Here is a 13,875-nt window from a genome sequence, read left to right as displayed (position 1 = left end):
TTTGGACCACATTTTGAAGATCAAGGCACTCAAGGTGGCTCTGTCTGCAGGGGACAAAGGAGATATCTAGGAAGGATGAACAAACATTTAGGTTGATTGATTCAGGTCTTCATTTTGCTTCACTTTGCTGAAGATAAATAGCAAATAGGGCTTTGGGGGATCTGGGTGTGTTTCTAACAGGCAGCCTTGCATTAACTAAGGAACACGGTGTATCTCAACATTAGTAGCAAGTAAAATAGTCTGGGTTTTGTACGAACTTGATTCCTCTTCCTCCTCCTCTTTCTCTCTTCTTCTTCTTCTCCATTTTTTCTTCCTCCTCTTGTTTTCATCCTCTTCTTCCTTTTCCTCAACCTCCTTTTTCGTCTTCCTTTCCATTTCTTCGTCCTCTACTTCTCTTCCTTTTCTTTGCTCTCTTTCTCCTTTCCCTTTTCCTCTCCCCATCTTCTCCATTTCTCCTTCCTCCTCCTCTTCCCTGCCTTCTGATTGATGACATGATCTCAAATTTACTATGTAGTCAAGGGTGATCTTAAACTCCGGATCCTCTTGTCCCACCTCCAGAGTGCTGGCCTTACAGGCATGCACCGTCACATCTAGTCTATGGGGTGCTACAGATTGACCCTGGTCTTCATGTACACTAGGAATGCCACTGGTAAATTGAGTTACACTCCAGCCTGGCCTATCTGAATTTCTAGACCTTGTGCATCTTACTAAGGGGGAAAACCAGTGGAGCAGGCATTTAATTAGCTTCTGTTTGGCTCTCAGTTGCCTCTCTCATTCTTTCTTTACCTCTATCATCCTCCTCGGGGCCGAGGAGCCTCCCAGGATGATCTCTCCCCTTCCACCATGTCTGTATCTCCCCAGAGAGGTGTGCAGTGCTCCCCATCTCATGAAGCCTGCATCAAGGCTCATCTGACTGGACAGCTCTGTATCCACTGCTTACCTGCTTCAGTTCAGCTTGCTCACAGGGCGGATTCTTCTAATGGAAGCATCCTCATAACCTAACTGAAACTCAGACTCAAATCTGTGGAACACCAGGTAGTGTGACTCAAGGCCAAGGAAGCAGACTCTTAAGAGCTAATGAGTCACTGTGATTTCTTCCTGATATTCTAAACTTGGAAGAGTTTCCTAACCCCTGAAATCCCTGGCTTTCTTGTCTGTCAGCTGGAAATCCTGACACTGCCTCCTAAATCAGCAATGAGGTTAATGATACAATGTGATGAATGCACTCTACTTAGCTCCTGCCCCTCCTCCAGCCCCCAACCATAGTGACCCACAGTTGTTCTCATGACAATGTCCCCTTTGCAGCCCCTAGGAAGGTTCTAGGAGTTAGTTATTTCTGCTTGTGTTCTGCTGGAGTGAGGTATGACTCATACATGTTTCCTAGTGTTCATCGAGCAGGGACGTGTCTGTGTGTGTGTGTGTGTGTGTGTGTGTCCCCACTATTTTCATTCTAGACAGAGCTTCTCGGTTTGATTGTTGTGCCTGCAGTTCCACACATGACCTGCAGATGGTGCTCATAGCTACGGGAGATGTCAGGTTCTGAACTGGCACCAGGGCCTTGTCTTTCAACACACAGTCAGTTTCTCTGGGATCTGTTCTGGGTGTGGGGACTGAAATGGGCCCCTGAACTTAGAACTCACTCCCCGTACCTGTTAATGTGGTTGTTCATATCAATTTCTGGACATCCCACATATACCAGGTAGGGTCTCCCTGTGGCCCAGGCTGCTTAGTGTGACCTGCTCCCATGCTACACTCTCCTCCTCCTCCCTCTGTGTCCCCTGTTGGTCTCTGTATTAGTCTTCTGTTATCTTCAGAACGAACAAGTCTCAGACCCATGCTCCTTCCAGACCCACAGCCCCGTCTTCCCAGGGCAGATGGCAGTGTAGGAGCATGCATGCTTCTAATCCACTGCTGGCCTACAGGTCACGGCTGTTCCCCCTCCTCTGCTGCCCCAAATCTTTGTGGCTACTGTACACCCAAATCCTCTAGTTCATATGTATCTGTGTCCCTGGTATTTGAGCTGCCAATTCCTTCCAAAGCTGGTGTGGCACTGTTGACTCTCTGGTCTGATTGGGTATGCTTTATTTTCCCTGCCTTTGAGCCCTTTTCACCCTCTGACCCCCGGTGTTCTCTCCCTTCCCTGTGACCATACCTTGCCCTATGTTAGCCCAGAGCTTTGGGTGCCGGTGGGATTCCTGAGAAGTATACAATGTATACTTATCTGTACTTTTATGTAGCTGTGCTAGTGGTAAGTTACAATGTATTCTTATCTGTACTTTTTATGTAACTGTGTCAGTGGTTCACACAGCTGCACCTACTCTCCTAGAAGCTCTGGCTTTCTTGGAAGAGAAGCCAGGGGCCTCTGGTTGTCTGCTCTGGACTTTCTAGCACACATTGGAGATTGCCTCATTTTCATGGGCTATACGTTCCTTCCATTTGCAGACAAAAAAAACGGGCTCAGAGGGGTTTAGGTACTTGCTCAAAGCCACGGAGCTGGTCTGCTCTTAGAACCCAGCACGGATCTGAGAACAAAAGATATTGCTCAATGGCTGCACCCTAGCTAACTGAAAGCCTTTAAAAGAGTTTCCAGCGTGGAGTCAGAGCCCGGGCCTGGTACAGAGGTCTCTCCACCCTCCCCACTGGCCCTTGCCAGATGGGAAAAAAGCCACCACGTAGAAACATAACCTTTATTGCACACGGCGCTGGGTCTTTTTTCATAGAAAAAGGTATTAGCACATAAGCATCTGCAAATTGAAGCAACTCCCGGTTTTCTTGGAACAGTAAAATCGCATGCAGTGTCTCTGAGTTGGGATTTTGGTCTTTGTCAAAATCACCTAGTTGGGAGGAGGGGGGTGAGGAGGGCAGAAAAATTGCTGTCTTTGTGCCTCTGTCTCAAAAGAAGGTGAGAGAAATATATAGATATATAGATTGTCGCTGTGTCCCACTCTGCCTATATATGTATATATCTCTCCACGCGTGTTTTGTGGGGTGGAGGATTTGACTTGTTTTGTGCCCTGGCTTCATGGAGAAGAAGAAAATAGTTTCATTTGTACAAAAGAGTCCTATGTACAAGTGTTCATGACTGGGGATTTCTTTTTGACGTCTTTTTTTTTTTTTTTTTTTGTCTGTGAGCTTAATATAAATAATTCAGCCACGTTGGTGTGCGGGGGCTGGAGGCGCAGAGGTCCCAGTGTGGAGCCCTTCTCCATTTGTCGGCCATCCTACACCAGGGTGTAGGATTTGGAATAGGCGCCAGCCCCCTGTTTCTGAGAACGCCCTACCCCTGGGGTGCTCATTTCGAGTAGTGAGTCCCTGGAGCCCCCCATTTTGGTGTGTGGGCCTCCGGCCCGTGGAGGTTCAGTGCTGGGGGCCGGAGGGGCAGCACTAGGGGCAGCAGAGGGCTCACTGGGAGTAGGACCAGGTGCTGGGGGGGCCGTGCCAGCTGGGGGGGCTGGCATGGCCAGAGTCCTCTGAGGTAAGGTGGCCGTGGCGGTGGCAGCGGTGGCCCCTGGATGGGGGAGGCCCAAGGGCTTGCTGGCAGGGTCCAGAGTGAGGTGCCGGGCCTGGGTATGGTAGGCTCGAGTCAGGTTCCTCATGGAGGCCTCTCGGGGTGGGACCACAGGGCAGGGCTCCCGCCCATCTGCCTTTCGGAAGAAGGCCTCAGACTTGGTGTACAGTGGCAGGTTGCAGTAGTCACCTGAAATCACAGAGGCAGAGGATATCAGAACTGGAAGCCTGGGAACACGGTCATTTGATCCCTGTCCACTGTCACCATTAAGGGGATGACCATTATGTAATAAGCCCTTCCAATGTGTCAGTCACAGGAGATAGTATATCATCTGCATTATATAAATAAGAAAGGTAAGTTCAGAGAGGTGAAGTGACTTGTTTAAAACCACGGAAATATGAAGAAGTTGAGCCAGAACGTGGTTCTGAGCTGTTCTCAAGTCCCTGCTCTTGCATTATTGTGAGGGAACTGGGGGCTGGGATGGGTATGAAGGTAAGATCTAGATAGAGCTGGGGGGAGGAGGGGCAGAGCACTCACTCTTGTTGGCTCGATGAGGGATGGGCACAGCCACGTTTTTGCCCCTGTCAGCATCCTGCGGCTTGGGTGGAGAGGCTGTGAAGCGGCAGATACCAGGCTCTGAGGGTGTGCTCATAGATGTCATACTGTCAGCGTTCTCGTTGGTGCCCGTGGTCATCTGGTCTGAGGAGCTGTCCGAGATGAAGCATTCTGTGATTTCAAACTTGGCGTGCTGCAGCTGCTCCTCCAGCTTGGCGTGCTCATAGGCCCGGGCCAGCTCCTCATAGGTGGAGGAAGCGCTCTCTGTGGATACCATGCTGTTCCTTCCTTTGTCTGGGGACACAGAGGGGATGGCATTGAGGGGAGAGAAGGATATAGGGTGGAAGTGGCCCCATCTCTAGTTCAAGCAGTCATTTGAAAGCCTGGCCACGAGAGTAACAGGCTTGAAGCTGCGGTTCTCCCTGGGGAGGGTGGCAATGATGTCTTTTTTTTTTTTTTTCTTTTTTGGTTTTTTGAGACAGGGTTTCTCTGTATAGCCCTGGCTGTCCTGGAACTCACTTTGTAGACCAGGCTGGCCTCGAACTCAGAAATACACCTGCCTCTGCCTCCCAAGTGCTGGGATTAAAGGCGTGTGCCACCACGCCCAGCTTTTTTTGTTTGTTTGTTTGTTTTTGGCAATGATGTCATAAGTGAGATAAGTGAGATCATTGGCTAATGAAGAGCAGAATATATTTTTGGCAATGATATCGTAAGTGAGATAAGTGAGATCATTGGCTAGTGAAGAGCAGAATATATTTTTCAGTCTCAAAAATAAGCAACCAACCCCTGGAATTTCAGCTTTCTTTAACAAATGTCCAGTGCACCATTTTTTTCTATTTTTTTTTTGGAGATCAAAATAGAATCCTTGACCCCTTCCCAACCCCAGCCACACAGTGTCAGTAGCTAGCTGGGAAGGAAAATGGTATAGATGTTGGACAATAGGCTGGTTAGAAAGGAACTGGAAAAACTAGAGGCGGGCAATCAATGAGGGGACTTGGGGCAGGATGGATGGGATTCAAGCAGGTCCCTAAACACACCTGTGTCTTGGGATAGACTAGCGCTGTAGCTGTCACTCTCAGTGACGGTGACACCATGCTGGGAGCCCACAGTGCGCCAGTCAGAGGTGAGGGTTCGGGCAGGGGTGGAGGCCTGGCACTTGGTCAAGGTCCATTGGCTTGAGTACCGGTTCCGGGTGCTGTGGGCTGATTTCACATTCTTCCTGGACACTGGATCTACACAGAGGGAGGCAAGAGATAGCACCCTACAACCGTGGGCACCTAGGCATGGGCAGCTGGCTCTTAGCACAAAGAGCAGTGTGGAGTAACGGTGGAGGCAGAAGTGCTCACAGGCTCCCCTGGGAATGTTGGCCATGCATCTTTTCTGACCATGTGATTTGCTCCATGGAAGAGTGATAGAAAAACTGTAGGAGCAGTGGGTGGCATCCTGACCCTCCCCCCCCCCAAGGTTCCTCCCGCGTGGGAAAGAATAAAATGCTCTGTTCTGCTGTGTCATCACTGTCATTGCCTGTGTCCTTAATGTCTGAAGTCACTGCCTGCCACAGAAAGCCCTTGGAGAGCACGAAGACCCAACCCTTGACCAAAATTTCTAAGGTAACTGAGAACCTGAGAGAAAGATAGGGTTAGCAACAGCCAAGGTCATTTATAACTAGAATGTCTGTGGTCAAGGTCTCCAGACTCTTAATTCCAGATCATGTCCCTTTCCATTGTATGCTCTCTCTCCATTTCTGTGTCAAATGTATGTTTTCGGATGTGTTCATGTAAGTGCATGTGTGTGTTCTTGTGTGGAAGGCAGAGGTTGATGTTGGTTGTCTTCCATCTGCCTGGACTCTTGAGATAGGGTCCCTCACTAAAACTGGAGCTCATCAATTTGGCTAGGCTGGCTGGCCAGTGAGCTCTAGGGATGTGCCTCCATCTGGACCCCAGAGCTGGTATTACAAATGAGTTTCTGGCTGTTTTATGGATGACGGGGATTCAAACCAAAGTCACCAGGCTTTTGCAGATGTGCTTTTAGTGACTAAGGCAGCTCTCCAGCCTACCCACTCTTCCTCATTCCTTCATTTCCTTCTTTTAAAAAATTTTTTAAAAATCAACTCTACCCCATGCAGAGTAAAAAACCCTCCCAACTCTTTGGCACTGATGCATACTGGTTCCTGGCCGGATGTCAGACATGTCGATGAGGGGTCCCGTGCTCTGGATGAGGGCCGGATGGTGCAAAGAGACACCAGTACAGAAGCTCTGTGGGTTGACAGCTTGGCTGAACTCAGCATCAGTTACTGGGATGGTGGCTTTGTCATCTCCTAGAGGGAGAAAGATAAACACCTGATGTCCTCCTCAAATTTGTGTATGTCTTCATCCAGTGCTGAGTTTCAGAGAGGCCAGAGGCTCTCTCCATTGGAAGATGAGGAAAGTTGGCCCTTGAGAAGAGTTGTAGTGAATTCCTGGCCTGCTGAGTGGTGGGTGCTATAGCTAGATCCTGGGCACAGCCATGGGGCTCGCAGTTGTTCTCCATGGGCTGTGGCCTGGGGAAAAACACTTAAAGCAGGTCACTCACCCAGCTGCTTGATGCCTTCCTTGTCCTCAATGAGCAGCTGGACCCTTGGAATGTCGATGTGGAGCCGTGGACCCTGGGGAGGTCCTTTCACAGGGGTGTCGAAGCTTCGGTTGTTCTTGCTGTGGAAGAAGGAAAGGAAGTGGGTGGCTCAGGAGCCAAAGAAAGTTGGGGTAAGGGGCTCTGAAGATCAAAGAGAGAATTGATCAACATCCCTTCGGGTGGCTCCAGTATAAGGGGAGCAGGAGGAGAAGGAGGAAGGGGAGCGGTGTGGGGGGGAAGCAAAGAGAAAGCATCTAAGTGACTCCTACCTTATCAGCATTTCTGCCAAACTCTTTGCATCTGCAAAACAGTAGAGAGAGGTAGCTGGGTGAGAATGGAGTTTGAGCAGGAAGTGCCACATGAATGAGGTGGGGACACTGACTAGAATGGCAATGGTCTAAAGAGTGGAAGGAGCAAGATAAAGCCCACGGAACAGCAATGGTTTCCAGTTTGCCTTAGGTCTGGCTGCTTTTTCCTTAGTTGTTTGTTTTGTTCCATCCAGCAGAGGCTCGTCCTAAAGAAGAGGGTGCATCCCCAGTGCTCTGTCTACTCTATGAATCAGGTGTGATTTAACAAGATGCTATGCTATGGCATGCTGGATCCTGAGCCTTCCCCTTGGGGCAAAGGGAGAGCGTCGGATGAGACCGAGGTGGCTAGTGAGAAGCATGGGATGGATGACTGAGCTCTCACACCAGCCAAGAGACTTTCCTCTAGAGCAGTGTTTTCCAACCATCCTAACGCTGTGATCCTCTAATACAGTTCCTCATGTTGTGGTGACCCCCAACCATAAAGTTATTTTCTTGCCACTTAATAAATGTAATTTTGATACTATTATGTATTGTGACGTAAATATCTGATGTGTGACCCCAAAGAGGTCATGATTCACAGGTTGAGAACTGTTGTTCTAGGATATCTGTGCTCTGAAGTCCACAAATAGATTTGAGAGTTCATGCAATATTTTCAGGGAGCCTTGAATCTCACTGGGACTCTTTGGTGATGATACTGGGAGGTGAGGCAAAGGGTCTATCTAATGTTTTAGAGCCCAGTAGCTGAGAGTGACTTGTCAGACTGGAGATGGTACAATGCCTGCATCTAACCACTCATCTACTTAAATATCCACCCAACTGCTCACCCATCTATCAAAATATCCATCCATCCATCCATCCACCCATCATCCATCCATCCATGCATCCATCCATCCATCCATCCACCCATCATCCATCCATCCATGCATCCATCCACCCATCATCCATCCATCCATCCATCCATCCATCCACCCATCATCCATCCATCCATCCATCCATCCATCCACCCATCATCCATCCATCCATCCATCCATCCATCCATCCATCCATCCATCTATCCATCCATCCATCCATCCATCCATCCACCTATCCACTGATACGACTAACAGTGAATACAACTATTTTTTTGAGTCAGTCTCATGAATTCTAGGCTGGTCTGCTGGCCTCAAACTTGAATTCCCTGTGTAGCAAAGGATAATTTCTAATTTCTGGTTTTCACACACTAACTACCCAAGACCTAGTTTACTGATATATTCTGTCATGCCTAGCATGCAGTGCTGAGGATCAAACCCTAGGATACATGCATGCTAGGCAAACACTTCCAACTGATCCATATGCCCATGCCTCCCATCTAACTATTTAATCATCTGCCCAAACAACACTCCAACTATTGACTCATCTATGCAACAGTGCATTCAATATCCAACCATCCATCTTTCCACTTTTATATCCAACTATCCATACCACTATGTAACCACCCATTCAACCATTCTTATAATCATTCTACAACCCAATTATTCTTTTAACAAAATACATGAATGGCTATATCACGAATCAAATTGTTACCTGTTATCCATCAAAATACCCATTCTCCCATCCACTTAACACACTCAACTATTTTTGTATCCAAACCTTCACCAAACCATTCATCTCTCCATTCTTGTATTTATACTATTTATCAACCACATAGTCAATCATCCATTAAAACATCCAATCATCATTTAACTATCTAAGCACTCATTTGTCCAGGTATTCACTGAATGATCCATTCTTCCATCCTCTTCCGTCCTGAAGACCATGGAGAGGTTAGTAATTCCCTCTTCTGTGCTACTATTGTCCCCTGGCCTCTCACAGTAAATAGTGAATTCTGTAAGTATATGTCTTGCCCCTTCTTCATCTCTGCAACTCTACCATTCAACAGTATCTACTTTGCATCAGATTCCAAACATTTGAGTGAGCAAACATGAAGTAACTAGTAGGTTCTGGGTGACAAGACATCAAGAAACATGTGAGTCGTTTACACCAGACTATGATGTTAAATGTTTAAAGGGGGAAGTATTCAAATTATTCCACATTTGACACAACATGGAAACCTCCTGGCCAGGAGTTGAACAAGGCCCTAGAGAGATGTATTTGTCAACGAATATGTAAGTATTTGCATATGTTATAATCAATATGGCTTTACCAGTGTGGACCTGTATAAATGTCAGCTCTAGTTGGTGCAGGCACAAAATACCGGGGGCACAGAGGAGGAGAAGCTATGAATAACTAAGGAGACTTAAGAAGGTTTGAGTGGCAGGTATTCCTTTCAGGGGACACAGGTTCTGTCTCTTGTCCAGGAGGTTCTGTGGCCCACCGAAGGGTGGCCAGTGTGGCTGGGAGTCACCACCCTCTCTCCCTGAATGCTGGTAGAAAAGTCCCCCACCTCGTAGCCTCTTCAGCCTCTTCTCCTTCCTCTTCTTTCGTACAACAAAGAGCAGCGCCACCCCGAGGGTGGCCAGGATGACTGGGCAGCCGATGGTGAAGAGCTTCTTCACGTCATCGCCTTCTCCTTGAGCAGATTTGATGGGTGGGATGGTGCCTGGGGGCGGGGCAGGGCAGAGAAGAGAACCAGGGGATGCTCTGAGCTCACAGAATCCCATGGGTGGGGAAGCCTGATGATGACTTCTGTTGTCCTTGCTCTCCAACCCCCACTTCCCAGTGCAGAGCTGTAACCCTCCCCTCTGCTCCCCTAAACTTTGGTTCCGTCAGGACAGTCATGAGCAGTTACATAGCTTTTATGCTATATTAATGACTTTCTGGTTCTGTTTTAGAATTTTCCTGATCTCTCTCAGGGTTATTTTTCTGCCTGGTCAGGTTTTATGTTTAATCCTAGAGTGGGGATTGATGGATTACATTCTCACATCTGGCTGGGCATGGGAGGAACAAAGCAAGGCGAAGTCATGTGGAGGAATCCTGCAATCTCTCCCCCTGATGGAGAATTGCTCCTTTGTCATGCCCCCACCCTGTCCTTTTCACTCCCACCACAAGCAGCATTTTCTGTCTCTGGTGCCTGCAGGAAGGCAAAGATAGACTCTACTAATATAAACCACTGCCAAACCCCGATCCTTGCCTGTTTCCCAAGCTGTGTTTAAGAATCATCTTCTCCATGAAGACTTTCTTGTTGAGGCCTATCTCCTGAGACTGTTTCCTAAGGATGTAGGTGGACTTAATTTAGCTTGTGACAATTTGACCCTAAGAGCTTAGCTTTCTTTTTCTCCAATGCATCTTTGCCTTTGTTTCTTTCTCTCTCTGTCTTTCTCTCTGCCTCTCTGTCTTTCTCTCTGCCTCTGCCTCTGTCTCTCTCTCTCTATGTCTCTGTCTCTGTCTCCCTCTCTCTCTCTCTCTCTCTCTCTCGTGTGTGTGAAGCATCTCTATGAGGTAGACAGCAGTTAGGTGCTCACTAAATAGCCATGTTCTTGCTATATTTCCCAGACATCCTTGCAGTTAGATTAGGGTAACATGATTAGTTGGAACAACAGAGGGTGAAAAACAAGTGATAATTTTTTTCTTAGCTAGAGCAAAGCCCTGGGTTTGGTCCCCAACACACACACACACACACACACACACACACACACACAGAGAGAGAGAGAGAGAGAGAGAGAGAGAAGTGATAAAAACCAGCCCCTTCGAGGCAGTTAAGAACTGATGTGCCTTTATCTCGGGGAAAGGGCCATGTTCAAGATGACGTAGCTAAAAGGTGATTGCCAATCAGCTCTCTCAGGACTTTCTCAGAACAAGAAAAGATTCTTCCCTGCGTGGAGCAACCAGGCTCTTAGTCTTTGTGACTGCAGAACAGGCTGTTTATCTTGACTAATGCACTCGGCTAGCCTAGTCATCCGGGAGCAGGACCTCAGTTCCATCTCGGCTTACCTCACCCTCTCCATCTCCCTGAAGCAATGCACACCAAGAACTGCATCTTGTTTAAAGACTTCCACCTGCCTGTCAAGACTGGCTGCCAGTACATCTGCTCACTTAGCCACCTGCTACCAATCGGATGGCCCCTCTGTCTCGCTCCTTAGCCCTCTACCCTGGGTTTATTCCTGTATGCTTCTATTTATCCCTCTCTCCAGATACCCGGGGGCTGTCCCACCCCACCCTCTCCACTCACTGCCGTCGTAGTCCAGGGTGGCAAACTGGGCGGTCTCGTTGCCACAGCCGGCGCTGTTGCAAGCCCTCATGCGTAGCTCATACCACGTAGCCTCTCGAAGTTCTGTCAGAAACACCTCTGTGGAGCTGTTGGCTCGGACGCCCTGCCAGGCCCAGGTCCCCTTGGGCCGGTACTCCAGGACAATGGCTGTGATGGGACAACCTCCATTGTTCCAGCCCTGCAGGTTAAGCCGAGCATGTGTGGAGTTGATGTGGGTGAAGAGGTGTTGGTCTTTGCTGAAGGAAGGCTCTGGGAGACCAGAAGGGGGAGGAGAGATGTTAGGGTGTCCTAGAAGGAAGGAAGGGGTCCTTCATCTATCCGGGAAGGCTTTTCCTGGGGCAGCTGGGACTATTGTGGGGGTGCTGCAGGAGTGAAGAGGCAAGAGGAGGAAAGGCCCGACAGCAGGGGCCCAGCAGTGAAGGGTGAGTGGTTCGAAGAAAGGAAGGAAGGATGCCAACTCTCTGACCCTCCTGGTAGTAGGACCTTTTAGTTAATTAATTAGTTAGTTAATTAATTTTTGTCAAGGTCTTAGATTAGACTGGCTTCTAACTCTCTATGCTGTCAAAGATGACTTTGAATTTTCTGATTCCCTCAGTTCCACCTCTGAGTGCCAGGATTAAAGTTTTTGTGGTGATGGGGTTTGAACCCAGGTGGCCACGCATGGTAGCCACTCCCCCACCCCGTCCCAGTCCAGATCACTTTTGCCTGGTGATGAGCGTATCCCAAGATGCTTTAGTGATAGGAACAAGGCTGAGTCTCCCCCCTCTAGCCCTGTAAGCACTTGGCTCCTCTTTTCCCATGATAGCCACGTGTATGTTCCCGCTAACATCACGTTTGCCACCCCACCCACCTCCCACCTGAGCCCCACTCTTTATTGCCACCCCCGACCCGGCCTTACCCCGCCCATGGGTCTTGGCCTCGATGATCTCGCTGATGCGCCCAGAGCCCACACTGTTCTTGGCCGCCAGCTTCACCTTGTACCACGTGCCACACTTGAGGCTGTCTAGCTTGAAGGAGCGCTCGCTAGAGCTGATGAACACATCCTTCCACTCCTCGCTGTTGTCCACAGAGTATTGCAACACGAAGCCTGCAGGAGGGGTTGGCGCGAGTGGGGCAAAGCAGAGAAGGACAGGGCAGGAGAGACCCAGCCTCGACTCTAGCAGAGGCCATAGGGATGGGCATATGCAAATGAGATTCAAAGCGGGGAGGCCTGCCATTGTAGCGCTGGGAGAGTCTGGGTCTCTCCATAGATCTAGCATTAGGTTAAGAGAGCTGGTAGGCTTATGACACTAACTGTTCTAGGAGGGGACAGGGAGTCCCTGACCAGAAGTGTCCCCATTTGAGAAGAGCAATTTGGAAGTACACTTTTAGCCCCACTGCAGCAGACTACTGAACGAACGCTGAGCTGCCTTCTTCTTCTTCTTCTTCTTCTTCTTCTTCTTCTTCTTCTTCTTCTTCTTCTTCTTCTTCTTCTTCTTCTTCTTCTTCTTCTCCTTCTCCTCCTCCTCCTCCTCCTCCTCCTCCTCCTCCTCCTCCTCCTCCTCCTTCTTTTTTCTTTCAAGACAGGGTTTCTCTGTGTAGCCCTGGCTGTCCTGGAACTCACTCTGTAGACCAGGCTGGCCTCGAACTCAGAAATCCGCCTGCCTCTGCCTCCCAAGTGCTGGGATTAAAGGCATGCACCACCATGCCTCCTCCTCCTCCTCCTCCTCTTCCTCCTCCTCCTCCTCCTTCTTCTTTTTTCTTTCAAGACAGGGTTTCTCTGTGTAGCCCTGGCTGTCCTGGAACTCACTCTGTAGACCAGGCTGGCCTCGAACTCAGAAATCCGCCTGCCTCTGCCTCCCAAGTGCTGGGATTAAAGGCATGCACCACCATGCCTGGCCTTGAGCTGCATTCTTATAACAATCTTTGCCGAGCCACACAGACCCTTGTTTGAGAGGTGCTGATGTCATGTTTGCCTGCTTTGAAAGACTGGGAAACCAAGGTCCAGAGAGGAAAGATCTGTTCTGCTCACAAATGGAGGGGGTGGGAGCGCTCTCCATGTATGCCTCACAGTCTGAATTACCCTCCAGATTCTCGGGGATTATGGGACCAAGTATTAGAAACAGGTGAGTAGTTCCCTCCCCTCCTTACCTCTGATGGAGCTGCCCCCATTGTCTCCTGGAATCCAGGTCAGGGTGATAGAAGAGGCAGAGGTTTTGGAGACAGTGAGGCGGGGCTGGTCCGGGGGAACTGTGAGGGAAAACCACTAGCTCTCAGTGCAAAAGGTCTGGAGTGTCCCAACAGAAAGGTACCGGCTCTCCCATAGCCTTTCCCATCCCTCATGCCTACTCTCCCTTTCTCACCTCAGTCCCACCAAGACCTCCCACCCCCAACACCCAGGGTTGCCTTTCTTTGTCATTCAGTCTCTTGAACAGGTTGAGATTCCTGTCCCTGTCCCTGTCGCCACTCACACTGCCTGCTTTGCAGAGTCTCACCTTGTACCAGAAGGTTGACGATGATGGTATCAAAGCCACCAGTGTTGGTGGCTGTGCAGGTATAATAGCCGGAGTCTTCAGCCTTCACAGCACGAAGCAGCAGTGTGCCGTTTGTGTGGATAAGCCGGTGTCCATCCAAGGACACGGGGATTGCTGAGTCTTCACTGCCAGACCAGGAGGTGGTGTGGGTTATGACACCCTCTCTCTAGTCCTGCCCCACCCCGACGCCCCACG

At 49.3% G+C, this 13,875-nt stretch overlaps 1 protein-coding gene across 4 annotated transcripts in view; it reads right to left on the bottom strand.

Moving 5' to 3' along the window:
- Nucleotides 1-2,672: 2,672 nt before the first annotated feature.
- Nucleotides 2,673-13,875, bottom strand: part of Dscaml1 (DS cell adhesion molecule like 1) — a 326,281-nt gene continuing 315,078 nt past the window's right edge. For 3 of the 4 annotated variants that reach the window (XM_017313109.1, XM_006509947.2, XM_006509948.2), the window contains 11 exons: nucleotides 13,642-13,805; nucleotides 13,298-13,396; nucleotides 12,066-12,254; nucleotides 11,129-11,416; nucleotides 9,404-9,559; nucleotides 6,943-6,973; nucleotides 6,635-6,753; nucleotides 6,228-6,380; nucleotides 5,101-5,295; nucleotides 4,046-4,357; nucleotides 2,674-3,697 (listed from right to left, as the gene is read on the bottom strand). In XM_017313109.1, the coding sequence (XP_017168598.1) occupies nucleotides 3,222-3,697; nucleotides 4,046-4,357; nucleotides 5,101-5,295; nucleotides 6,228-6,380; nucleotides 6,635-6,753; nucleotides 6,943-6,973; nucleotides 9,404-9,559; nucleotides 11,129-11,416; nucleotides 12,066-12,254; nucleotides 13,298-13,396; nucleotides 13,642-13,805 (2,182 nt within the window). In that variant the 3' untranslated portion in view covers nucleotides 2,674-3,221. Of the gene's footprint in view, nucleotides 3,698-4,045; nucleotides 4,358-5,100; nucleotides 5,296-6,227; nucleotides 6,381-6,634; nucleotides 6,754-6,942; nucleotides 6,974-9,403; nucleotides 9,560-11,128; nucleotides 11,417-12,065; nucleotides 12,255-13,297; nucleotides 13,397-13,641; nucleotides 13,806-13,875 lie in introns of all 4 variants that reach the window. The other variant, NM_001081270.2, reaches the window with a different exon arrangement.

This window comes from Mus musculus, chromosome 9, assembly GCF_000001635.26.
Source record: "Mus musculus strain C57BL/6J chromosome 9, GRCm38.p6 C57BL/6J".
NCBI classification, from domain to species: domain Eukaryota; kingdom Metazoa; phylum Chordata; class Mammalia; order Rodentia; family Muridae; genus Mus; species Mus musculus.
Note: the sequence above shows the minus strand (reverse complement) of the source record. Positions and strands in the feature narration are given on the sequence as shown.